Below are 24774 nucleotides of genomic sequence, written 5' to 3'. Positions count from 1 at the left end.
GTTCAGTGATTAGGGATGAAACCCAGGGTCCCTGAATTGGGAATATGAAATCTTAGCCACTGAACCACCAGGGAAATCTGAAGCATGTTTTAAGTACGTTATATAGCCAACGTTATACAGTTGGTGTTGTTTTACTCTTAGAGAAACTAGGGCTCAGAAAAGTCAATGACACACCCCAGGTGACTCTGGCTGGAAATAGCAGAGCTGGGCTTTGTTTACTTCGCTTCTTGGAAGTTGGTCATTCGAATGTGTATTTAGTCCCTGTTTGGATATAACATCGAACTTTATTAATATTCAAATTTGAAAATTAAAGCTACCTATTATTCTTATATTTTCTATATAAATATTTTAAAATATTTATTTGTGTGCCGTGTTGGGTCTTAGTTGTGGCATGTGAACTCATACACATGGCCTGCGGAGTCTTAGCTTTCTGACCAGGGATCAAACCCAGGCCCCCTGCATTGGGAGCGTGGAGTCTTAGCTATTGAGCCATCAGGGAAGTCCCTCTTTTATTTTCTATAGTGAAAAAAAGTGGGACAAGCAGTGATTACCGTGCCACATTCAGGCAACTTACTCATTTTTGCAGCTACAGATTTACCAAAAAAAAAAAAAAAGAGAGAGAGAGAGAAAATACAGTGTCTTTCTCAGGGAGAACAGACCAGCACAGGTGAAAGCCTCCTTTGGTGGGAGATGTGCACATGTGGGTGTTTGGGGGGGGAGGTAGCGTGAAGGGAAGACGAGGTTTCTGAGTAGAAGCGCCTCTGTAGCCTGGAGACCATCCCTACCATGGCATTTTGTTTCAAAGGCCCACCATCTCTCCACATGTGGCTCACGGTCCATTCCCATCAGACTCTCCAAGGATATCTGTTAAACATGCAGATTCCAAGGACTTTCAGGCTCACTAGAGCTGGGAACCTGAATTTTAGCAGCTCCTTAGGTGTTCTCGGCCCCTTCAGAGGTTGAGGATAGACATCCCACACCATCTGGCAATTGGCAGACTATTCCAGCAGGAAAAGACGAGGTCTCTGTGCCTAGACCTTGAAGGGAAGCGTAAGGGCAGGTTCAGGTGCGGCTGTGGTTGAAAGTGAAAGTGAAAGTGAAGTCACTCAGTCGTGTCCGACTCTTTGCGACCCCATGGACTGTAGCCTACCAGGCTACTTTGTCCGTGGGATTTTCCAGGCAATAGTACTGGAGTGGATTGCCATTTCCTTCTCCAGGGGATCTCCCACATTGTAGACAGACACTTTACCCAACAACACTGGCTGTGGTTGGGCAACACAGAATATTAGCAACAGTGACTGAAACAAGGAGGAAGGGGACCTCGCCACGTCTGCGTCCAGGCCTGGGCCGTTCAGAGCTGGAATGGTGCCACGACTCGGATCCTTTCTTTTTGTTCTGCTGCTGGGTGGCTTCTGTTCTATGGTCCAAGGGGACGCCTTGGTTTCCCATCGTTAAAATCCCCATGCTGGGCACTAGGATTGAGGAGGGATGAAGAAGCGATGCTCCTTCCTTGAAAGGCAGTTTACGGAAGTTGCACACACTCCCTCCCCTTCCATCCTGGGCATTGCCCAGAAAACCCCCAGCTGCCCTGCCTGTCTGAGAGCTTTGTTCTGGGTTACCACGTGGAACCATTTTGGAGGCAGCTGGGTGGGGGCAGATGTAGAAACTCCTGTGGCCGGGTGGGTGTCCCACCCCAGGGGTGATGCCTGCCTGTGTTGAGACGGGGAGTCATGGCAGCCCCCAGGGTGGGGGTCTTGAATGGAGTGGTCAGTTGGGGCAGGTGGACACTCAGTGCAAGACACATGAGCCCAGGGTCATCTTTCGGTCAGGTTGGGAGAGGGTGGGACAATGGTAGAGATGGCAAATACCATGGACTAAAAGCCAGTATTTTCTCCCATTTTCTTTTTTAAAGTTTTTTTGTTCATTTAGTTTTGGCTCTGCTGGGTCCTCATTGGTGCCAGCAGACTTTCTCTAGTTGTGGCGGGTGGGGGCTCCTCTGTAGTTGTGATACGCGGGCTTCTCATTGTGGTGGCTTCTCTTGTGGAGTACGCGCTCTAGGGCACGTGGACTTCAGTCGCCATAGCACGCGGGCTCAGAAGTTGTAGTGCATGGGCTTAGTTGCTCAGCATCGTGGGATCTTCCGGCACCAGGGATCGAACCCACGTCTCCTGCACTGGCAGATGGATTCTTTCACCCCTGAGCCACCAGGAAAGCTCTTTTTTCTTGGATAGAATAAGGGATTAACAGTCGAGGGAGGGTGAGGAAGGCCCCCCACCAAATAATCCCGAAATTCTTGTCAGTGATGGACAGTGGGAAACCAGAACACGTTTAGCCAGATTCGGGAAAATGGAACACTGTGACATTTCATATGCTCCAAACGTGAGGAACATCTCGCACCCTGCTGTATTTGCCAGGGTTCTCCGGGTAAACAGAACTGAGAGGATGTGCCTAGAAACATCAGAGATTTACTGTGGGTGGGAATCGGCTCATGTGATGATAAGGGCTGAGATGTGCCACAGTCTGCCATCTGTAAACTGCAGAACCAGAAAGTGGGTGGTGTGGATGATGCTTGCCTATGCTGGGGGCAGGCGGAACGTCGTCTGAGCAAATGCTAAGCGTTTCCAGAAACAGCCTCACGGACAGACCCAGAAATAGTGTTTTACTAGTTTTCTGGGCATGCCTTAGCCCAGCCAAGTGGACACAAAATTATCCATCCCACCAGCTTAAGGGTAGTAGGTGATGTTAAATGAGTTAAAAGGAGTGTGTAAATCGATAGAATCTTTTTTGGAGATTAGTCTGGAGTCATATGTTAAGTGTCTTTAAAATGTTCAAGACAGAGAATTCTCTGGTGATCTAGGGGTTAGGACTGGGCACTTTCACTGCCGAGGGCACAGGTTCAATCCTTGGTTGGGGAACTAAGATCCCACAAGCTATGTGGTGCGGCCAAAAAAAAAAAAAAGTTCACTCCTTTTTGACCCTGTAATAATTCCAATAAAAAGAATCTAGCTCAGGGGCACACTTCCTCAAAGATATCTGCTGTTTTGATTATTTAAAATGGGAGAAACAAGGGGGTAGGTGGGAGGGAGGCTCAAGAGGGAGGAGAAGTATTTATACTTATGGCCGATTCACAATGTTGTACAGCAGAAACCAACACAAAAATGTAATTATTCTCCAACTGAAAATTACAAAAATATTTTTTTAAAACTGGTAGTTCAAGATCAAGCAAAATAAGAATTAAGTACTTGGGACTGAATAAAGTGATGAGGATGATGACAAAAAATAAAATAAAATAGGGACAAACAGGATACCACCTAAGTGGCTAGTGTGGAGGGACTATGGTCTTTCTTCACATTTCTGCCTCAGTGACTGAGACACTTTTGCCTTCCTGGAGAACTGGGGAAAAGGCTTCTCTCTGATCGCTACTCCTTACCCTCACAATGTGTATTAGTCGCTCAGTCATGTCCAACTCTGTGCAGCCCCATGGACTGCAGCCAGCCAGGCTCCTCTGTCTGAGGAATTCTCCAGGCAAGAAGACTGGAGTGGGTTGCCATTGCCCTCTCCCCGTATCTTCCTGATCCAGGGATCAAACCTGGGTCTTCTGAATTGCAGGTGGATTCTTTACCATCTGAGCCATCAGGGACAGGGGCAATTTAGCTGATGGTGGAAACAGGCCAAGGCTACTGACCGCGCACCAGCTGTCTGCTCTCTGCCTGGACCGCCCAGGTTGCTGCAGAGCACACGCCCTCCTGGACGCAGCTGGTCTCACCAAGCCTCCAGATCTGCACACCCACCCCCGCTCACATCAGCTGTAGGGATGAGAGCTTGGTTTGGGCTTCAGGCTTATAATGTGGATGTATGCTGTATCTTTAGTCCTGTCGGGTGCTTCTCCTTCTCAGAAGGGTGCTGAGGGGTGACTGTGCTTCCTGGGAGGTGCGTGCCATCCCAGGAGCATCGCCAAGAACAGGGAGAAGAGGCGGGGCTGGGAGCCCAAGCGTCCAAAGGCGGGAGGGGCTATGCAGTTTGGCAGCAGCTGCCGTAGGCTGACTCACAGCTGCCCCTCTGCTGTGCGGGGGTGGGGCCCAGAACAGGCTGAATAACACAATCGGCACAATTGGAGTGTGAGTCACTGTGAGGCTGGCCACGTGACCCTCTGCGACCGTGGCCCGCCCCAAGCAGAGCTTAGACACTCTGGATTTGCAGAAATAGCCCAAGACAGGCATCGAAGTACTGGAAAGAGTTTTTCCTCTGAGTCATGGGAACAGAAGAAATCTTGGCCTACGAATGCGCTTGTTCAGGAACAACTGTGTTTTCTCTACAGTCATCATTTCTGACACCATGGCTCCCTAGGTCCCTGAGGTTTCCATCACATCTCTGGCACACCTGGGACTTTTGTGGTGATGGGGTATGGTGTGGGGAGCGAGTATTTAGTCCTGGTCATCAATCCATACTGGTGACCCCAAGACACCAGCCATCCCTGGGTATCCAGCCCCACTTGGTGGCTATCTCAAAGTGCTGTCCTTTGGATAATGCACTTTTGTTCTCTCTTTTGACTTAGACTAGGCTTCCCTGGTGGCTCAGACGGAAAAGAATCTTCCTACAATGAGGGACACCTGAGTTTGATCTCTGGGTTGGGAAGATCCCCTGGAGGAGGGCATGGCAACTCACTACAGTATTCTTGCCTGGAGAATTCCCATGGACAGAGGAACCTGGCGGGCTCACAAAGTCCACGGGGTTGCAAGGAGTTGGACAGGACTGAGTGACTAAGCAGCAGCATCAACAACATATTACAACAACATCCCAGTTAGAAAGCGTGGGATAAATAAATTTCTGCCCACTTCCAGGTAGTAAATAGGGCCACATGCTAAGTCGCTTCAGTTGTGTCCGACTCTTTTGCAACCCCACAGACTGTGGCCTGCCAGGCTCCTCCGCGCATGGGGTTCTCTAGGCAAGAATACTGGCGTGGGTTGCCATTCCCTTCTCCAGGAGATCTTCCTGACCCAGGGATCGAACCTGCATCTCGTGTCTCCTGCATTGGCAAGCAGGTTCTTTACTGCTAGTGCCACCTGGGAAGCCCAGACAGGGCCAACAGTTAACCCAATTAGGGTTTTTTAAAAAAATGTTATTTATGGCTGTTATTTATGGCTTCTTTGCAAGGAATGATGTTAAAGCTGAAACTCCAGTACTTTGGCTACCTCATGCAAAGAATTGACTCATTGGAAAAGACTCTGATGCTGGGAGGGATTGGGGGCAGGAGGAGAAGGGGTCGACAGAGGATGAGATGGCTGGATGGCATCACCGACTCAATGGACGTGAGTCTGGGTGAACTCCAGGAGTTGGTGATGGATAGGGAGGCCTGGCGTGCTGCGACTCATGGGGTCGCAAAGAGTCAGACACGACTGAGCGACTGAACTGAACTGAACTGAACTGAACTGAACTGATGGCCGCTCTGGGTCTTCATTGCTGAGTGGGCTTTCTCGGGTTGCTCCTCTCTAGTCACAGTGCGGGGGCTTCTTCTCGCAGTGGCTTCTCTTATTTGGGCGTGGGCTCCAGGTGCTTGGACTTCAGTAGTTGCGCACGTGGGCTCAGCAGTTGTGACACAGGGGTCCAGTTGTCCCGCGATCTTCCCATGTCTCCTGTGTTGGCAGGTGGATTCTTTACCACTGAGCCACCAGGAAAGCCCCTTCCAGTTAGGTTTTATGCTGAGTGATCTGAGCGTCTGACAACTGCCCAGCCTGCCCCGAAAGCTGGGAAGACAAATCAGTAACTGCTTCTTTTCAGCCATGCTCCCCCATGTTCCCCACAGCTGCACAGCAGTTACTGACAAGTAGGGGACAGTACCATCCAGTATGCTGGGTTCTGAGATAACTCCTGCAGCAGTTGACTTAGTTGGGTTTTCTAAGGCAAGGTGCTAGTAATATGCTATGTCCTTCTGACTTTTTGAAAAAGTGCAATATACAAAACATGTGTGCTAAGTCATCTCAGTCATGTCTGACTCTTTGCGACCCCATGGACTGTAGCCCAGCAGGTTCCTCTGTCCATGGAATGTTTCAGGCAAGAATACTGGGGTAGGTTGCCACTTCCTTCCCCAGGGGATCTTCTCAACCCAGGGATCGAACCTGGGTCTCCTGCATTGGCAGATGGTGGATTCTGTACCACTGAGCCACCGGGGAAGCCCTTATATACATTTTTGGCCAACTCTGTTTGCTTAAGGAGTCAGACTTGTTCTAATGAAAGCCTTGGCAGCAGAAAATCCAAGCTCCTGGTGGAGACCCTTCCGACTAAAGGAGGGTGGGTCAAGAAATAAGGGAGGGCAGTATTTTGGATTTAAATGCTGTTGGCTTTTCATAGGTAGTTTCATATTTGAACTTCTAACTCTCACTGCGGATCTAATTACTGGAGGGGGTCTTGTTAAAATCACAACGTTTTCTTCTGATAGATATTTTCTATTTGGAATATTTCACGTTATGTTCAGCTGACTGCAAAACACAGGGTTTTCCCAACGTTTTCCTTATGACATGCAGCAGGCCAGTGCATCAGACACCATGGCCCTATAACTGAAGCAACACTGTTACAAAATACACATCTGTCAGCCCCAGGCTCCCCTGAAGGCAGAGCCTGCAACAGAGGCCTGTGTAGGCAGGCTGTCTGCAAAGTGACACTAGGGAGGAGGAGATAGAAAGGGAGCAAGACAAAGAGGACCAGCTCACCCCGAGTTCACTGTTGCCACGGTAACCGCAGCTCAGGCTCACCCGGCCTGCCTGGAGCTCAGGAAAGGCGGCTTAGAACCAGCTCTGCTGCTGCTGCTAAGTCACCTCAGTTGTGTCCGACTCTGTGCGATCCCAGAGACGGCAGCCCACCAGGCTTCCCCACCCTAGGATTCTCCAGGCAAGAACACTGGAGTGGGTTGCCATTTCCTTCTCCGATGCAGGAAAGTGAAAAGTGAAAGTGAAGTCCCTCAGTGGTGTCCGACCCTCAGCGACCCAATGGACTGCAGCCTCCCAGGCTCCTCCATCCATGGGATTTTCCAAGCAAGAGTACTGGAGAACCAGCTCTAGGGGAGCCTAACGCCTGCCCACGTGTCCTGTGGGCGTCAACTCCCTCCGCTTCCAGGGGGAGCGGTCAGGTGGCACCTGTGTGGACCTGGTCAGAGCAGCATCAGTGGCCCCAGTAAGAGGTGGGACAGAGACGATCCCAAGTGACCACAAGAGGTGTTCAATCAAGCTATTAACCAAGTGCAATGCATTCTGCTATAATGTATTCTACTCGAGTACACACACATACACACACACACACACATTTGAGTTGAGGTCCACTAACCAGTGGTTCTCCAAGTGCAGTCTTTTCAGGGGGTGAAAAGTGAAAGTGTTGGTTGCTCAGTCCTGTCCGACTCTTTGCGGCCCCACGGACTGTAGCCCTCCAGGTTCCTCTGTCCATGGGGGTTCTCTAGGCAAGAATTCTGGAAGTGACATTATCAGAGAAATGCAAATCAAAATCACAATGAGGTACCATCTCACGCCGGTCAGAATGGCTGCTATCAAAAAGTCTACAAACAATAAATGCTGGTGTGGAGAAAAGGGAACCCTCCTACACTGTTGGTGGGAATGCAAACTAGTACAGCCACTATGGAGAACAGTGTGGAGATTCCTTAAAAAACTGGAAATAGAACTGCCATATGACCCAGCAATCCCACTGCTGGGCATACACACCGAGAAAACCAGAACTGAAAGAGACACGTGTACCCCAATGTTCATCGCAGCACTATTAAAAATAGCTAGGACATGGAAGCAACATAGATGTCCACAGGCAGATGAATGGATAAGAAAGCTGTGGTACATATACACATGGAATATTACTCAGTCCGTTCTAATTATTTGAGTCCGTTCTAATGAGGCGGATGAAACTGGAGTCTATTATACAGAGTGAAGTAAGCCAGAAAGAAAAACACCAATACAGTATATTAACACACACACACACACACACATATATAATTTAGAAAGATGGTAACAATGACCCTATATGTGAGTCAGCAAAAGAGACACAGATACAAAGAACAGACTTTTGGACTCTGTGGAAGAAGGTGAGGGTGGGATGATTTCAGAGAACAGCACTGAAGCATGTATATTACCACATGTGAAACAGATTGCCAGGCCAGGTTCGATGCATGAGACAGGGCCCTCAAAGCCCGTGCACTGGGACGACCCAGAGGGATGGGATGCGGAAGGACGTGGGAGGGGGGTTTGGGACAGTGGGACACAGGTACACCCATGGCTGATTCATGTCAATATATGGCAAAAACCACTACAATATTGTAAAGTAATTAGCCTCCAATTATAATAAATTTATTTAAAAAAATACTGGAAGTGAAAGTGAAGTGAAAGGCACTCAGTCGTGTCCAACTCTTGCGACCCCATGGACTGTAGCCCCCCAGGTTCCTCTGTCCATGGGATTCTCCAGGCAAGAATATCGGAGTGGGTAGCCTAGCCCTTCTCCAGGGGATCTTCCAGACCCAGGAATCGAACCTGAGTCTCCTGCATTGCAGGCAGATTCTTTACTGAAGAATACTGGAGTGGGTTGCCATTTCCTTCCTCAGTGGATCTTCCTGACCCAGAGACTGAACCTGCCTCTCTGAGTCTCCTGAATTGCAGGTGGCTTCCTTATCCCTGAGCCATTGGGGAAGCCCTTTCAGGGGGTCTGTAAGGTCAAAACCATTTTCGTAATAACATTAAGATGCTATTTGTCTTCTTCACACCCATTCTGAGTGTTTGGTGGAATCTTCCAGAGGTTTAGGGCGTGTGGTATCAGAACAGATTGCAGATGCAGGTCTGAGAACCCAGCTGTCTCTCTTTAAGCCAGATGCTAAATAGCTTCACAAAAATGTAAAACAATTCTACTCATCTCACTAAATTTGTTCTGGAAAATATAGTTATTTTTTTAAATAAAGTATTAAATACAACAAAATTTAATAGGCTTATTATTTATAAACCAATACTTTTAACATTTCTGTTTTCATTTCTAAATGTAATCCACGTACACAAAATATCTTTGGGTCTTTACCCAAATATAAAGGAGTCTTGAGATTTAAAAAGAGGAGGGAGAGAAAAAAAAAAAGGCTGAGAATCACTGCACTAAACTGATCGTGACCTTCAAAAGAATCACAGCCCATAGTTTGGTCGGGAGAGGACAGCTCTGTTAACTGCCACTCTCTCTTCCAAAGTGAATGGCCATTCCCCTGGCTGACCCCAGGCTCAGTCAAGTCCAGTTGGTGAAGGCAGAAGTTCCAATCCTGGCTGCAAGTTATAAGCATCTGGGAGATGTTAAAGATTACCCCAGCCTGTGCCCCAGCTCAGACCAATGAGTCAAAATCTCTGGGGATGGGGCACAGTACTGCTCTTTTGTTGTGGTTTAGTCACTCAGTCATGTCCGACTCTCTGTGACCCCATGGTCGACAGCCCTCCAGGCTCCTCTGTCCATGGGATTCTCCAGGCAAGAATACTGGAGTGGGTGGCCATTTCCTTCTCCAGGGGGGTCTTCCCAACCCAGGGACTGAACCCATACCTCCTGCATCTCCTGTATTGCAGTTAAGAGTCTTTCCACTGAGCCCCAGGGAAGCCTCTCCTAGTTCACTCCACTATTCTAATGTTTATCACCGTAGGTTAGTTTTTCCTGATTCTGACCTCCATATAAATGGCATCACACAGTATACACGTACTCTGTTATGTCTGGCTTTTTATGCCCAACACTGTATCTGTGATGTTCACTCATGTTGCTAGGTAGAGCAGTAATTTTTCGTGTTTGCAGGGCTGTGTGGTTTTCCACTGTATAAACAGGACACAGTTTATCGACCACTCTACCCCTGACAGAGTTGGCTGGTCCCTTCAAACCGCTCTTAAGTGTGGTGACATGCCCTTACCATAAACTGACTTGGGAACTGGGACTCACTAGAGGACAGAAACAGCACCTTCACAGCATCCAGCTCACACCTCTACAAGGCAGGGATAAGGCTGCTAAGTCACTGCTAAGTCGCTTCAGTCGTGTCCGAGTCTGTGCAACCCCACAGACGGCAGCCGACCAGGCTCTGCCGTCCCTGGGATTCTCCAGGCAAGAACACTGGAGTGGGTTGCCATTTCCTTCTTCAATGCATGAAAGTGAAAAGTGAAAGTGAAGTCACTCAGTTGTGTCTGACTCTAGAGACTCCATGGGCTGCAGCCTACCAGGCTCCTCCATCCATGGGATTTTCCAGGCAAGAGTACTGGAGTGGGGTGCCACTGCCTTCTCCAGAACTTACATGTCAGTATGAAAGTTCTAGTTTTCCCAACTATTGAAAATTAGTAGTTTTTCTTTTCTTTCCTGTTTGTAATAAAGCATAGTTAAATTTGCATAAGTGAAAAAGTGTCTCCAAACTGGTGTAGAGATTTAAGTTATAGAAAGTTACGTGGCCTTGAATACTGGATGAATTTAGATTTGGTCCCACTGGCCAACTGTGAGTACACTCTTGCTAAATTGCGTATGGTTTGTTTTTTCAAACTTACTTCCATCTAAAATTCTTCACCTTATGTGAGACATACCCAGACACTAGTATGGCATGTGTGCGTGCCAAGTCGCCTCAGTTGTGTCTGACCCTTGTGACCCTGTGCACTTGTAGCCTGCCAGGTCTGTCTGCCTTTGGGATTCTCCAGTCAAGAATACTGGAGTGGGGTGCCATTCCCTTCTTCAGGGGATCTTTCTGACCCAGGGATTGAACCCCAGTCTCTTTACGTCTCCTGCATTGGCAGGCAAGCTTTTTATACCACTAGCACCACCTGGGACGCCCCGGCAGAGTTACTCAAACCAATGTGTATACCAAATCCTCCAACCCCTTCAAGAGTACTTCCCCAAATCTGCTTGATTCAGTGGAAGGCACGATCATCTCCTCAGTTCCTTAACTCAAAAAGACCTAGGAGTGACCCTTGATCCACAACTCCTCTCGTGACCTGCCTACCCTGAACCACCAGATCCAGCTGTGTCACCAACAAATGCTACAAAGCTACCCATTCCTCCCCAGCCCGACTGCCACCCCTCTGCAAGCACTTCCTGCCTGGACTAATGCAATAGTCTCCTGACCAGTCTCCTTACGTCCACAGTCTTGCCCCACCCCAAGTCCCCCTCTGAATCCAGCCTCCATTCACTACCCAGTGGCTTTTATATATATATATATATATTTTTTTTTTTTTTTGCCTGGGCCTTGTGGCTCGTGGGATCTTAGTTCCCCAGGGACTGAACCTGCGCCCTTTGCAGTGAAAGTGCAAGAGTCCTAACCACAGGACTGCCAGGGACCTCCCCCGAGTGGCTTTTAAAGACACAGACCGGGCCACGTCACTCTTCCTTAAAACCTCCCGATGGTTCAGTATCTAAAGTGCCTCACACCCATCATAGTGACAGGTAAACCTGACATCTCACGCGGGCCCACACAATGCTCACGCCCTCCCGCAGCAAGCAAGCACAAGGCCCCCTGCTGGCCTGCGGGCCGTACGACACAACAAGCTCCTTCAACCGGCAGGTCTCTGCCCTGGCTGTTCAGTACAGAAAGCTCCTTCCTGCCCTGCTCATATTCCTAAATGACGACTGATTCTGCCAATCAAATCTCAACCCCAGCTGTCTCCTCTCAGCAGCCCTCCCTGACCACCCACGTAGTTGTCCCTTAGACACATATCTGACGGTGAGGACACATTAAATGTCTTCTCCAAAGTCTGAGAGTTTGAATTTTGGGCTTCGAAGAACAAACAGTGGGGAGGATATAACTGCCCTTTGAAAATTACAACGTGAATGCCTTTTTGCCATATAGTAATGCAATATTTCTTCTGTCCATTAGTAACTACTATTTGATAACATTTATAATATTATTAGAACTTAATATAAAAGAAGTTCAACCTACTTTTTTTTTTTTTACATTTCAACACTGGATATTAATCCGAAAGACAGTCTAAATTAGTATGGTTCAAACCTTTATGTCAAAAATTTATAATAAATGTTTGGTATTAGTCCACATACAATTAAGTTCTTGGTGTAAAGTTATTTAGCTTCAAGAAAGAACATTTGGTTTACTTCACTAATAGGAATATCTCTTAGTGCTGGGATGGCCTCTTCTTGGTCTTTCTTGTGCTGTTGGTTTTTGGCATAGTTATCTGTAAGAAGACAAAAGGCTCTGTTTATCCAAGTAATCTCTTCAACAGTCTCTGTGCTTGTGGAGACCCACCATGTAGTGTACTGGGCTAACGTTTGGATAAGGACAAATACCCTGTGTGATGTAATTAAAAGGCCCCTCAAATCCTCTTTTTAGAAGAAATGTCCCAATTAGAATAAAAACCAGCAAAGCACTTTTTGCAACCTCTAACTTGGATAAGAAATTGTTTCATTCAACTGTACAATGATGATTCAAGTCCCATCGCACATTGCTCACAGAAACAGAATTACACCAACACCCCAAAACTATGAAACTATTTGGTACAATCCTTCATATAAACTTTACAATTTCCCCTCTTTGTACAAACTGTCTATCTGCTGTAATTCCAACCAAACATGCAGGGAACACAGTAGGTTACCCGTGACTCTTCTGACCACATAACTGTGTCTGGGGTACACAGTGACCCCGAGGACACCCTCCCCCCGCCACCCAAGTTCTTCCTCCCAGACAGAGTCTGCAGGGACCTCTTCTGTCATTCCTGGATCTGCACAGCCTGTTTAGGATGACAGAAATTTCTCGCAGAGTTTCCAGGGAACACATTACATATTTGTGGCTGTTAACTAGCGCTATTAAACAGTGTTTTCACAAAAGCTTATTTGTGCCCTGTGACCACTTTCTCTGGTGTAACTGTTGATCTATTTCTCAAAGGTCCTTTCTTCTGCGACCATGTGTCACTTGCCGTAGCCTGCTTTTGGTCGCTTCTCTTGATAAAAGTGTTAATACCCGCTCCTGCCTCCCCTAGCACTTTCCTCGGATGTAAATTTACCTGTGATATTATGAATGGAGTCAAGTGGAGAGGTACTCATCATGTTTATTCCAAATAAGAGGACGTAACCGATGACTATGGTAATGAGGAGATACACAGGCAGAGCAACGGCCCAATACCTGCAGAAGAGAATGTTAAAACAGGCAACAGACTTCACAGAAAGCTGCAGTTCTCAAGAGTCCATCACCAAGTTAACACACTTTTAAAGTTTATCTTTTGGCTATGGTGGGTCTTCACTGCTACACTTGGCCTTTCTCTAGTTGTGGAAAGTGGGCTTCTCTTGTTTTCGGGCACGGGAGCTGTTTCTTTTGGCGTTTACCTCCTCTTTTCTATACAACATTCTCATATCATTCATTGCTTCTTGATTTGTTTTCAACTTCAGATATTTTCTCTGAACTTGGTAATATGGACATGAAAATGTTTATATAAATAACGTTTGCAACTGAGCACCGTAATATATTATTATTTTACGTCTTGTACAATTTTTTGTAGTAGTTACCACTTTTAGTCTGTTTGCTTGGTTTTCCATGTGCCTATCAATAATCAATCCTCAAATTCTCTGACAGATTCTAATATGCCTCTTGATACATTTAAGCATGTCAAATGCTCTCATGTTTTATTGGTGTGTAATTTCTTTCTTTCTTGCCATTTTCTCTTTCTGGAACTTCTAAGACTTGGATTTTTTGCTGTTTTACTTCTCTCATCTTGTCTCTATTTTCTGTTTTGCTATACTCTAATGGCACCCCACTCCAGTACTCTTGCTTGGAAAATCCCATGGACGGAGGAGCCTGTTAGGCTGCAATCCATGGGGTCACTAAGAGTAGGACACGACTGAGCGACTTCCCTTTCACTTTTCTCTTTCCTGCACTGGAGAAGGAAATGGCAGCCCACTCCAGTGTTCTTGCCTGGAGAATCCCAGGGACGGGGGAGCCTGGCGGGCTGCCGTCTATGGGGTCACACAGAGTCGGACACGACTGAAGTGACTTAGCATAGCATAGCATTCTACTTTCTGGAGATCACTTTCGGTGTTTCTTCTAAACGTTCAATTAAAATGTTAATTTTGGTTATCATAGTTATAATTTCTATGCAGTAATTCTCTGAACATTTTTTATTTATAGCATTCTGTTGCTTCATAGTTATACTCTTTTCTTATCTCTGAGGATTTTGTTAACGTTTTCTTTTGTTCTTTGCATTATCTCCATTTCTTTCAAGTTTCTTTTGCTTTTTCTCTTTTATTTCATTTTAGAGGCTTTCTTTTCACGTCTGGTAAGTTGTGGTTGTCCACTCACATTTACATATGAAGTACGGGGAGATGACATGTCGGGGGAAACATTGAAGAAATACAGATGAAGTACTAACAAGTTAATTGGAAACACTGTGCATATGCGGACTGGAATGGCCAACTGATGACCCTCACTATGGGAGACCTGGTCATTGCCCTGGTGGACCTCTCGTTTTCAGAAGCCTTTGAGCCAGCTTTCTCAGGGAGGACCCTCCGATCTTGCTGGGAGGAGGTGGGAGGTAGGACAGGTGCTTGGGAGGACTCACACTTCAGCAAAGCAGATTCTCACTTATTCCTGTTTTCAGTAAGGTGCCTACATAGACCTAGAGTACCCCAGATTACAGGCTCAATTCAGTCTTTCCAGCGTGTAAAACTCCTTCTGCAGGGGAGGGTTTGTCTCTCAGCTTTAAAGGCTGAGGAGGATTGGAGGGCCAAATGCTCTTTAAACAACTGTTTCAGCCTGAACAAGAAATACAATGTAAAGAGGTAGCCACACTTCCAATGTCTGGGCCTCTGTGTGTGGGCACAGAGGCTCTGGCTGCCTCCTGCATGACTGACGTGGGACAGTGGGAATTAAGTCAGGTACCTCTCTACCTGTCTGCAATCCACTTCCCAGATTTTATTGATACATCTCTCCTGTCCCTTTATTTGCTCCTGTGGGTTTATATTTTAACAATTATTTTTTATTATAGGCTTATTTTATCAAGATTTTGGAAGGAAGTGGAGATAGAGATGTACATTCAGCCCACCATCTTTAAGCAGAAACTTATCAATAATGATTTTTTTTAAAGCTTTACGTTTCTATATGGTTACGTGCAGATCTTAAAAGATTAAATATAAGATTTGAAAAAGTCTTGAGGAAAAATCTGATCCTTCAAAACAACACTGATATACTCTCACTTTATTTAAGAAATATATTAAACTTACTTTTGAGGCCAATAAGTTAAGCCTAAGGAGTTTAGCCAAGATTCAGGAACAAAAGCCCACACAAGATACAGTACTGCAGAAGAGGGGGAAAACAAAAAAGGAAAAAAGGTCAGTAAGGCATGCATCTGATTTATCAAGATTCAAGTAAAAAAAGGTCCTTTGAACGTTCCTTGATTAACTGAGAAATGACTTTTTCCTCCTTATTTGTACCATTTCTGTAACACCTTGCACAATTACTTTCTATGAGTTTTTTTTTTTTCCTTTAGCCATGGACTTTATTGTTTCAATATCTACAACTATTATTCTATACACAAAGTTTAATTTTTTACAAAATCCTATACTCCACATTGCTAGGTCACTTACTCTCCCTTTTACGGCACATTTCCATCAGGAACTATTTTCCCAAATCACAATCTGCCTGACTGTGTGCCGCTGCTGTTCAGTTGCTAAGTTGTGTCTGGCTCTTTGTGATGCCATGGACTGTAGCCCACCATCTCCTCTGTCCATGAGATTTCCTGGGCAAGACCTACTAGTCATTTTAAAAAACTGTGGTTAAAAAACCATAAACACCATTTGAAATCGTAATGTTCAGTAGTGTTAAATATATTTGCACTGCTGTTAAACATATTTCTGGAATTTTTTCATCGTGTGAATCTGAAACTCTATACCAACTAAACAAGTCTTACTTAAAACAAGTATGTCTTAATTCATGTGAAAGAGGAGTGAAAAAGCTGGCTTAAAACTCAGCATTCAAAAAACTTAAGATCATGGCATCGGTCCCATCACTTCATGGCAAATAGATGAGGAAACAATGGAAACAGTGACAGACTTTATTTTCTTGGGCTCCAAAATCACTGCAGATGGTGACTGCAACCATGAAATTAAAAGATGTTTGCTTCTTGGGATAAAAGCTATGACAAACCTAGACAGCATATTAAAAAGCAGAGACATTACTTTACTGACAAAGGTTTGTGTAGTCAAAGCTATGGTTTTTCCAGTAGTCATGTATGGGTGTGAGAGCTGGACCATAAAGAAAGGTGAGCGCCAAAGAATTGATGCTTTTGACCTGTGGTCTTGGAGAACTCTTTTAGAGTCCCTCGGACTGCAAGGAGATCAAACCAATCCATCCTAAAGGAAATCAGTCCTGAATACTCATCGGAAGGACTGATGCTGAAGCTGAAGCTCCAAAACCTTGGCCACCTGATACGAAGAACTGACTCACTGGAAAAGATCTTGATGCTGGCAAAGATTGAAGGCGGGAGAAGAAGGGGACAACAAAGGATGAGATGGTTGGATGGCATCGCCAACGTGATGGACATGAGACTGAGCAAACTCCGGGAGCTGGTGACGGACAGGGAGGCCTGGCATGCTGCAGTCCATGGGGTCGCAAAGAGTTGGACATGACTGAGCAACTGAACTGATGTTTTAATTTATGCAATTCACACTTAACCCATACTATTTACAAAAATATGTCTTAACTCATACTATTTTAATCAATTTAAGGGCAGAAATTATGCCTTAAGAACTGCTGTAATTCTTATAGCACCTAGCAATTTTCTTTATATGCAGTAGGTATTCTACACTTCATTCCTACAGGGTTGAAACAACGACAGACAATTAGTGGCGTAAAGGTGAATTTATCTACCTTGTTCTGATTCATGACATGCTTTATCTCCCAGAGCACAGTCTTATTGCCACGTCAAGTTTCTGTGGCCTTTACTGCTGTATCTGTTATAACAACAGCCAACCTCTGAGCACTCACTTTGGGCTAAGCACACTTCTAAGCACTTTGTCATTGTTGTTGAATTGCTAAGTCACGTCTGATTCTTTTGAGAGCTCATGGACTGCAGCCAACCAGGTTCTTCTGTCCATGGGATTTCCCTAGGCAAGAATACTGGAGTGGGTTGCCATTTCCTTTTCCAGGGGATCTTTCCAACCCAGGGATTGAACTTGGGTCCCATGCATTGGCAGATTCTTCACCACTGAGCCACCAGGAAAGCCCTCTGAGCACTTTACATGTATTATTTCATTTCCTCAAAACAATCCTAGGAGGTATTATGTTAGTTTTACAGTTGAGGAACTGGTATCTTGGACATGTTACGTCATCTGCCCAAGGTAGAGTTAAAGTGTTATCATTAAGTCATGTCTGACTCTTTGCAAGCCCATGGACTGTAGCTCACCAGGCTCTTCTGTCCATGGAATTCTACAGACAAGAACACTGGGGATCTTCCTGACTCAGGGATTGAACCCAGGTCTTCTGCTTTGCAGGCAGATTTTTTACCATCTGGGCCAGCAGGGAAGCCCTGCCCAAGTGCCAGAGACAAATTTCAAACCACCTGTCTCAACTATGATAAAAGATTAACATTTTTTTCAACAGATATGTATTACAGAATTCTGTATGTCAGAAGTGTGAGACAATGGTGAACCCGAAAGAGATGGCCTCTGCCCTCCCCAAGCAGAGGACCAAGCAGAGGTCAAGCAGAGGACCAGAGATGAGTAAACTGCTATTTTCAATACACTGTGGTTAAGTGCTAATGAGCAAGTAACAGCAGATGATACGGAAGCACATAAGGCGGCCCTCAGCCCACGGTGGTGGTGATGGAAGTGATGTGAATGGTCAGCAAAGATTTCCTGGAGGAAGTCATTAAGCTGGGGCCTGAAGGATGAATGGGGGTTAGGCAGATGAAAATGCTAATGGCTGGGCTTGCAGTTGTGAGGAAGGAAGGAAATATTAATAACGAGAAAACTGTGTTCCTGGCCACGAGCTGCAGCGAGTGTTAGGAATAAAAGAGAGTGTGGTGGTGGATGGCAGAAGGAAAAGCTGGAAAGGATTGGGCTTGCAACTCAAGATTTCAAGGTTAATGAAATACAAATGGTGGCAAAAACACAAGGCAAATTCATAAACGGAAATAACTTGCTTAGTTTAACTAATTAAATGAATGAGTATTTATTGTACATCTGCTATATGCTAGGTGCTATGAAAATGTCAAGGCTCCGAAGAAAAATGAAACGTGGTGTCTATCCTCACAAGTCCTGTGGGCGAAAGACATGAGCCAGATGCAGTGGCAGGAACCTCCTGAGCACTGTCTTATGTGACCCCTCTCAGACCCTTCTGAAGTGTGTGCCAAGATTATTCCTTACTCACAGATGAAAAAAACTAAGTCATGGGGAATTTAAGTCACTTGCCCGAGGTCTCAAAGCTAACAGTTACTGAGATGGAACAAGAACTCAGGGCATGTGTTCACCCATGCCCTGTTCCTCCCAGGCAGGAGTCAGAGCACTGGTTAACAGCATGAAGGGGAAGCAACGTATCTGGGGAACCCCAGGCAGCCTGGAGTGGCTGGGGCATACAGTGGGAGGCTCTGAGCAGTGAGAAACCAGCTGGAAATGTGAATGGGTCCCAGATCATGAAGACTGTGGGCAAGGAACGTGAACTTTATGTTTTGGGCAAGGGGAATAATTGAGTATTTCTGGAAGATTCCCTGGAGGTGTAAATGGCAACCCACTCTAGTACTCTTGCTGAGGAAATCCCATGGACCGAGGAGCCTGGTGGGCTACAGTCCATGGGGTTGCAAAGAGTCGGACATGACTGAACACGCACCCACCCACCCACACACCAAGAGAAATAACTACCCAGGCTCCAGAGGTTTTCATCTGGGGAGTTCAGGCCTGGATCTCAAGCGTGCTGCTGTGAGAGCTGCGTCTAAGATGTTTCTGTGGAGGAGGAGAGGCCCCAGCAAGCGCAATGGCAGGAGCAGATGAACAAGGTGGGGGAGGAGAAAAAGTGCAAGCAAAGAGGACTCCCAGGCTTTCAGAGTGGCGTCTAGTAATTCCAACCTTGAAGATTCTCCACACTGCACTGTGAGATTTCCCCCCAAATACCGATCAGATGGCATCACTTGCCAGTTTTGAACTTTGATGGCTTTAGAATAAAATCCAAAGTCCTTCCTAGGCTTTGCAAGAACTTAAAAGGACCAGGCTCCTGCCTGCCCCTCCAAGGTCCAGTCCTTACACACTACGCTTCAGCTCCAGATGGCGTCTCATGTCTGCACTTCACACAACCTTCAGAAGCAGGGTAACTCAGCTTGTAGTGAGCGCTATCTGCCTGAAATGTTCTTCCTCTGACTCTTTCAGTGCATTTGGTTCCTTAGCTTGCTTCCTGTCTTGGCTCAAACATCACCTGCAGAAAGGCTTTCCCCAATCGCTTGCTCTTCAGCTGTGTCCCACCCGCACGCCATACCCTCTTACTCCCTTGCCATTTCTCTTTATTTCCTTCAAAGCCATTACCACAGTCTACAACTACGGTTATGGATGGAATATTTGCGCCCCTCCCCCTAAATGATTACATTGAAACCCTAATCCCCAATGTGGTGGATTTGGAGGCAGGGCCTTTGAGAGGCAGTTAGGTATAGATGAGGTCATGAGGGACAGGCGCCATCATGGGATTAGTGTCCTCGTGAGACCCGGAAGAGATCAGAGCTGTGCGCTCTTGTCCTCCACCATGTGAGGACACAGCAAGAAAGTGACAGTCTGTAAACCACATCAGGGCCTTCACCAAGAACCCAACCATGCTGGCATCCAGATCTTGGACTTCCTGCCTCCAGAGCTGAGAAATAAATGTCTATTGTTTAAGCTACCTTGTCACAGCCTAAACAGATTAAGACAATTAGCTTTTTTTTTTTTTTAAGTTAATTATTTAATTTATTTGGCTCTGTCTGGTCTGGGTCTTACTCCCTGGAAGACCTTACTCCTTGGAAGGAAAGTTATGACCAATCTAGATAGCATATTCAAAAGCAGAGACATTACTTTGCCAACAAAGGTTCGTCTAGTCAAGGCTATGGTTTTTCCTGTGGTCATGTATGGATGTGAGAGTTGGACTGTGAAGAAGGCTGAGCGCCGAAGAACTGATGCTTTTAAACTGTGGTGTTGGAGAAGACTCTTGAGAGTCCCTTGGACTGCAAGGAGATCCAACCAGTCCATTCTAAAGGAGATCAGCCCTGGGATTTCTTTGGAAGGAATGAGGCTAAAGCTGAAACTCCAGTACTTTGGCCACCTCATGCGAAGAGTTGACTCACTGGAAAAGACTCTGATGCTGGGAGGGATTGGGGGCAGGAGGAGAAGGGGACGACAGAGGATGAGATGGCTGGATGGCATCACTGACTCGATGGACGTGAGTCTGAGTGAACTCCGGGAGTTGGTGATGGACAGGGAGGCCTGGCGTGCTGTGATTCATGGGGTCGCAAAGAGTCGGACACGACTGAGCGACTGATCTGATCTGGTCTGCGTCTTAGTTGAGGCGCACTGGGTTCGCTGCTTCGTAGCACATGGGATCTTCGTTCCCTAACCAGGGGATTGTGCCCTGCATTGGAAGGATTATTAACCACTGGACTGCCAGGGAAGTCCCTACAATTAGCTTTTAAATTCAGTAAATATTTCAACATACAGAGAGACTCATGTAACCCCTGTGCACCTACCACTGTGTTTTATTAAAACTGCTGGGTACTGGCTTCTCACCTCCCTGATTACTTTCTGCCTCCCTGTCTCAGGTTTAATGACTTCCATCAATTCCTTCAAACCACTGGCATCGTTAGGCTTTTGCATTGGATGTTCTCTGTCTGAGAGGCTCTTTCTCAACATTGCCATGGCAACTCTCATTTTTTGTGTCTGTGCCTAAAACTCATCTGTCAGTGAGGCACCTCCTGACAGCTGTACTTATAACAGCAAGCTGCTTCCATTCCTTACCCTCTTTCTTGCTTAATTTCTCCCCAAGGTACACACTATCATCTGACATTCTATATGTTTTACTTATGTAAATTGTCCATTGACCATCTCCCTCCCAGCAGAATGCAGACTCTGAGAGCAGGAAATCTGGGGCTGTTCTGCTCATCTCTGGTCAGTAACAGTGCCCAGCACATTGTAAGCACAAAAGAAAAATTTGTGGAATTAATTTCTGGTTGTGCAATAAATGCTGGAGAGGGTGCGGAGAAAAAGGAACCCTCTTACACTGTTGGTGGAAATGCAAACTAGTACAGCCACTATGGAGAACAGTGTGGAGAGTCCTTAAAAAACTGGAAATAGAACTGCCATACAACCCAGCAATCCCACTGCTGGGCATACAAACCAAGGAAACCAGAATTGAAAGAGATACATGTACCCCAATGTTCATCACAGCACTGTTTACAATAGCTAGGAAATGGAAGCAACCTAGATGTCCATCAGCAGACGAACGTATAAGAAAGTTGTGGTACATATACACAATGGAATATTACTCAGCTATTAAAAAGAATGCATTTGAAATGAGGTGGATGAAACTGGAGCCTATTATACAGAGTGAATTAAGTCAGAAAGAAAAACACCAATACAGTATACTAACACATATATATGGAATTTAGAAAGATGGTGACGATGACCCTATATATGAGACAGCAAAAGAGACACAGAAGTAAAGAACAGACTGTTGTACTCTGTGGGAGAAGGCGAGGGTGTGATGATTTCAGAGAATAGCATTGAAACATGTAGATTATCATATGTGAAACAGATCGCCAGTCCAGGTTCGATGCATGAGGCAAGGTGCTCAGGGCTGGTGCACTGGGATGACCCTGAGGGATGGGATGGGGAGGGAGAGTCAGGATGGGGAACACATGTACACCCATGGCCAATTCATGTGAATGTGTGGCAAAAACCACCACAATATTGTAAAGTAATTAGCCTCCAATTAAAAAAAAAATTTGTGATTGTGGGTCCTGTTGGAGTTAAGCCTTATTAAAGTCATTGCTTTTATTTATCTGTATGGTTTCTAATCCTTCAAATACTCTATAGAACACAGATTTGCAAAAATGATGATGTTGATGATAACAATCAGAGTCACAGCTAAGGTTTAATTGGGCTTCCCTGGTGGCTCAGATAGTAAAGAATCTGCCTGCAATGCAGGAGACCCAGGTTCAATGCCTGGGTTAGGAAATTCCCCTGGAGAAGGGAATGGCAACCCACTCCAGTGAAGTACAGGTAGCCCCCACTTTTTGAAAGTCCACTTTGTGCCATTTTGCTCTTAGAAAAGACCTACAGTAGTATGTTTTCTTTAACCAAAGGAAATCTGAAGAGGATTTTTGCTTCTACTAAAAAACTTTTCTGCATCTGTTTTGCAGGGAGCTGTGGTAGAAGCAGTGCGCACCCAGAGCAGGTAGAGTGGCTCGTCCGAGCTCCTTTCCCAGGGCTACACTCAGCATCTTAGCGTCAAGCCGCCACAGCTTTGAACTGTGTCTGTGAGCATCTTTACCTGAACTAAGTATCTTTATCAAATTGAGTGCGTGAGCTCAAGTTTTGTGCGTTAGCAAATGTGCTCTTCATTTTATACCATTTTGGCTCGCCAAGGTTTCATAAGAATATGTGTGTCTGAAAGTCGCTTAGTTGTACCTGACTCTTTGCCCACCAAGCTCCTCTCTCCATGGAATTCTCCAGGCAAGAATACTGGAGTGGGTAAGCCATTCTCTTCTCCAAGGGCTCTTCTTGACCCTGGGATCAAACCCAGGTCTCCTGCATTGCAGGCAGATTCTTTACCATCCAAGCCACCTCTAGTTTTGCAGGGGAAAGCTGTACTTACTGTTCCTACGCTACATATTCCTTTAAGTGCTCTGCATAAATGATGGCAATTTATCTTTACAACAGACATAGAGGGCCAGAACAGTGACATCAACCCAGTATGCCGGCATTGAAATTTTAGCTGTATCATTTACCAGTGGTGTGACCTTGGGCACATTATTTAAGCCCCATGTGCTCAATATTCTCATCTGCAAATGAAGACACTAATGACAATTTCTATCTCACAGGACTGTCTCATGCTTCCTTAGCTTTTAATAGACATGTTCACCCTTCCACAGATGAAGCATCTGAAGAATTGAAGATGCAAACAGTCCTCCACAAAGCAAATCTGTGGAGGAGTCAGGATTTGGACTCAAGCTATAACTTCTTCATAGACTGCCCTAGGCAACAGCTTGGTTGCCTATACTGATGTAGTTAGTGTTCAGAAGCACGGCCACTCCATCTGCCTGGTGTCCACAAAATTCTAAAAAGTTCTGGGCATCCACTTTTCTCCCTAATTCTCAGATCCTTCTGGGGAGAGACATGAGGCCTGCTGTATGACTCTGGAAATATGGTGTCTCAAAGAACAAGCTTTCTTATCTGTAAAATGGGACCATATGAGGACTGACTGAGATCCAGGATGGACTTCTGGAGCCTGATTCCTGTTCCTCCCAAACTCCCACAGCTGCACTGGGGCCACACCAGATTACTCCTTTCCAAACCTCACCATGCTTCCCTTCAAGGCCTTCCCACTTCTTCCTTCTTACTGTAGGAGATAAAGTCCCTGGGAGAAAAATTAACTCTGACTTTCTTTTTTTGGCTGCACTGCCTCAGTGCCTTATCCTTGTGACCAGGAATCGAACCTGAGCCTTGGCTGTGAGAGTGCAAGAGTCTTAACCACCAGATTGCCAGAACTGCCAAATTCCCTGAATTTCCATTTTGATTTTTTATCTCTTCATTAGGTTCCCAAGGCACGTATCAACTGAGATACTATTGACTGAGATTTAATCCTCTATCTTGTCCACAAAACCAAGACCTTCTTAAGGGCAGGGATCAGGTTTCATTTCCTCTGCAATCCTTCCTGGTGAGGCATTTTTAAAGATCTGTTGAGATTAAATCTTTCAGGCTCATGTCTGGCATATAGAACACGCTGAAGAGACAAGAGGTCTCTTCAGGTTTTCTCAAAAAGAGACAAAGGTTGAAAGAATCACAGTTCATGTGTACACATTCTACTAACAAACGGAATAATTTCCTTGTCCTTGAACATCAGAGACAGGCCCTGGCCATCCATCAGGAGAGTACTTACTGAAGCCAAATTGGGAGCTTAAGAAAAGAACAAAGCCATAAATCGCTCTTTCTGGCAACGGCGACGGTGAATTTTCCACCATTTTCCCCGTGGCTTTAGATATGCTGTGGGGGGAAAACAAAAACAAGTTATCTGTCAGTGATCCACTCATTTTCACTATGGGTCTATTATAATCTCACCGCTTTGCTATGGGCACAGCCTCTGCGTTTCTCCAGTAAACCAAACAGGATACACACCTGCTTGCACACGTGCACACAATCACCCAAACGTTGCCTGCACGAGCAACCAGACCCCCAACCTCACGTGCGCGCGCACACAAGCACACGGGCTAAAGCGCGCACTTCCTGCAGTGGGGGGTGGGGGGTGGCACTGAACACCACCGCAACTCTGCAGGCTTCGCCTCAATAAGAACAGGGAAGAAAGGGCAAGGACGGATGGGGGGGCCCGCACCCAAGCGCCCTCCCGCCTGGGCCTCGACACCCAGAACTGGGCCCTGCCGTCTCATAGGTCAATTTTCTCATTCGAGTTGCCCCCGGGTTGCGGGGTGGCCCTCGACCTTGGGTCCTCCAAGGGTCGACTCCCCCAGCGGCACGTTCGGCCACCTCAGGGCCGAGGCCTCGGCGCAGGCGCGGACTAGGGGAGCCGCAGGAGGGCGAAAGAGGACAAACAGCGAACCGCTTGGTCGCCACGGAAAC

The 24774-nt window shown here is 46.1% G+C and overlaps 1 protein-coding gene and 1 long non-coding RNA gene across 4 annotated transcripts; both read right to left on the bottom strand.

Annotated features, from left to right (window-relative positions):
- Positions 1-203: 203 nt before the first annotated feature.
- LOC147378915 (uncharacterized) lies at positions 204-7456 on the bottom strand. Its single transcript, XR_015166676.1, has 2 exons — positions 7318-7456; positions 204-1072 (listed from the first exon to the last, which is right to left on the bottom strand). It is a non-coding gene; the product is annotated as an uncharacterized LOC147378915 (long non-coding RNA).
- A 4508-nt stretch (positions 7457-11964) lies between these two features.
- PIGP (phosphatidylinositol glycan anchor biosynthesis class P) lies at positions 11965-24709 on the bottom strand. 3 transcript variants are annotated; one of them, XM_086409055.1, is made up of 5 exons: positions 24316-24709; positions 24080-24183; positions 15196-15268; positions 12987-13105; positions 11965-12161 (listed from the first exon to the last, which is right to left on the bottom strand). In XM_086409055.1, the coding sequence occupies exons 2-5, from the start codon at positions 24159-24161 to the stop codon at positions 12049-12051; spliced, it is 387 nt and encodes a 128-aa protein (XP_086265181.1). In that variant the 5' UTR covers positions 24162-24183; positions 24316-24709; the 3' UTR covers positions 11965-12048. The 3 variants fall into 3 exon arrangements, with proteins under 3 accessions (XP_086265181.1, XP_086264999.1, XP_086265093.1); XM_086408873.1 differs by having other exon boundaries at positions 24530-24709; XM_086408967.1 differs by having other exon boundaries at positions 24636-24709.
- Positions 24710-24774: the final 65 nt, after the last annotated feature.

Source organism: Bos grunniens, chromosome 1 (genome assembly GCF_055505025.1).
Source record: "Bos grunniens cultivar Pamir isolate PY7600 chromosome 1, Bosgru_T2T1.0, whole genome shotgun sequence".
NCBI classification, from domain to species: Eukaryota; Metazoa; Chordata; class Mammalia; order Artiodactyla; family Bovidae; genus Bos; species Bos grunniens.
The sequence above is the reverse complement of the archived record's forward strand: the minus strand, read 5'-3'. Positions and strand labels throughout refer to the sequence as shown.

What these genes read in the sequence shown, in the direction of transcription:
- PIGP (XM_086408873.1), bottom strand. Translation starts at nt 24,600, where the DNA reads ATGAGAAAATTGACCTATGAGACGGCAGGGCCCAGTTCTGGGTGTCGA. An exon ending in CCAGGCGGGAGGGCGCTTGG is followed by an intron (nt 24,184 to 24,529) that starts GTGCGGGCCCCC and finishes TTCCCCCCACAG; the next exon opens with CATATCTAAAGCCACGGGGA. An exon ending in CTCCATTCATAATATCACAG is followed by an intron (nt 12,162 to 12,986) that starts GTAAATTTACAT and finishes GTCTTCTTACAG; the next exon opens with ATAACTATGCCAAAAACCAA.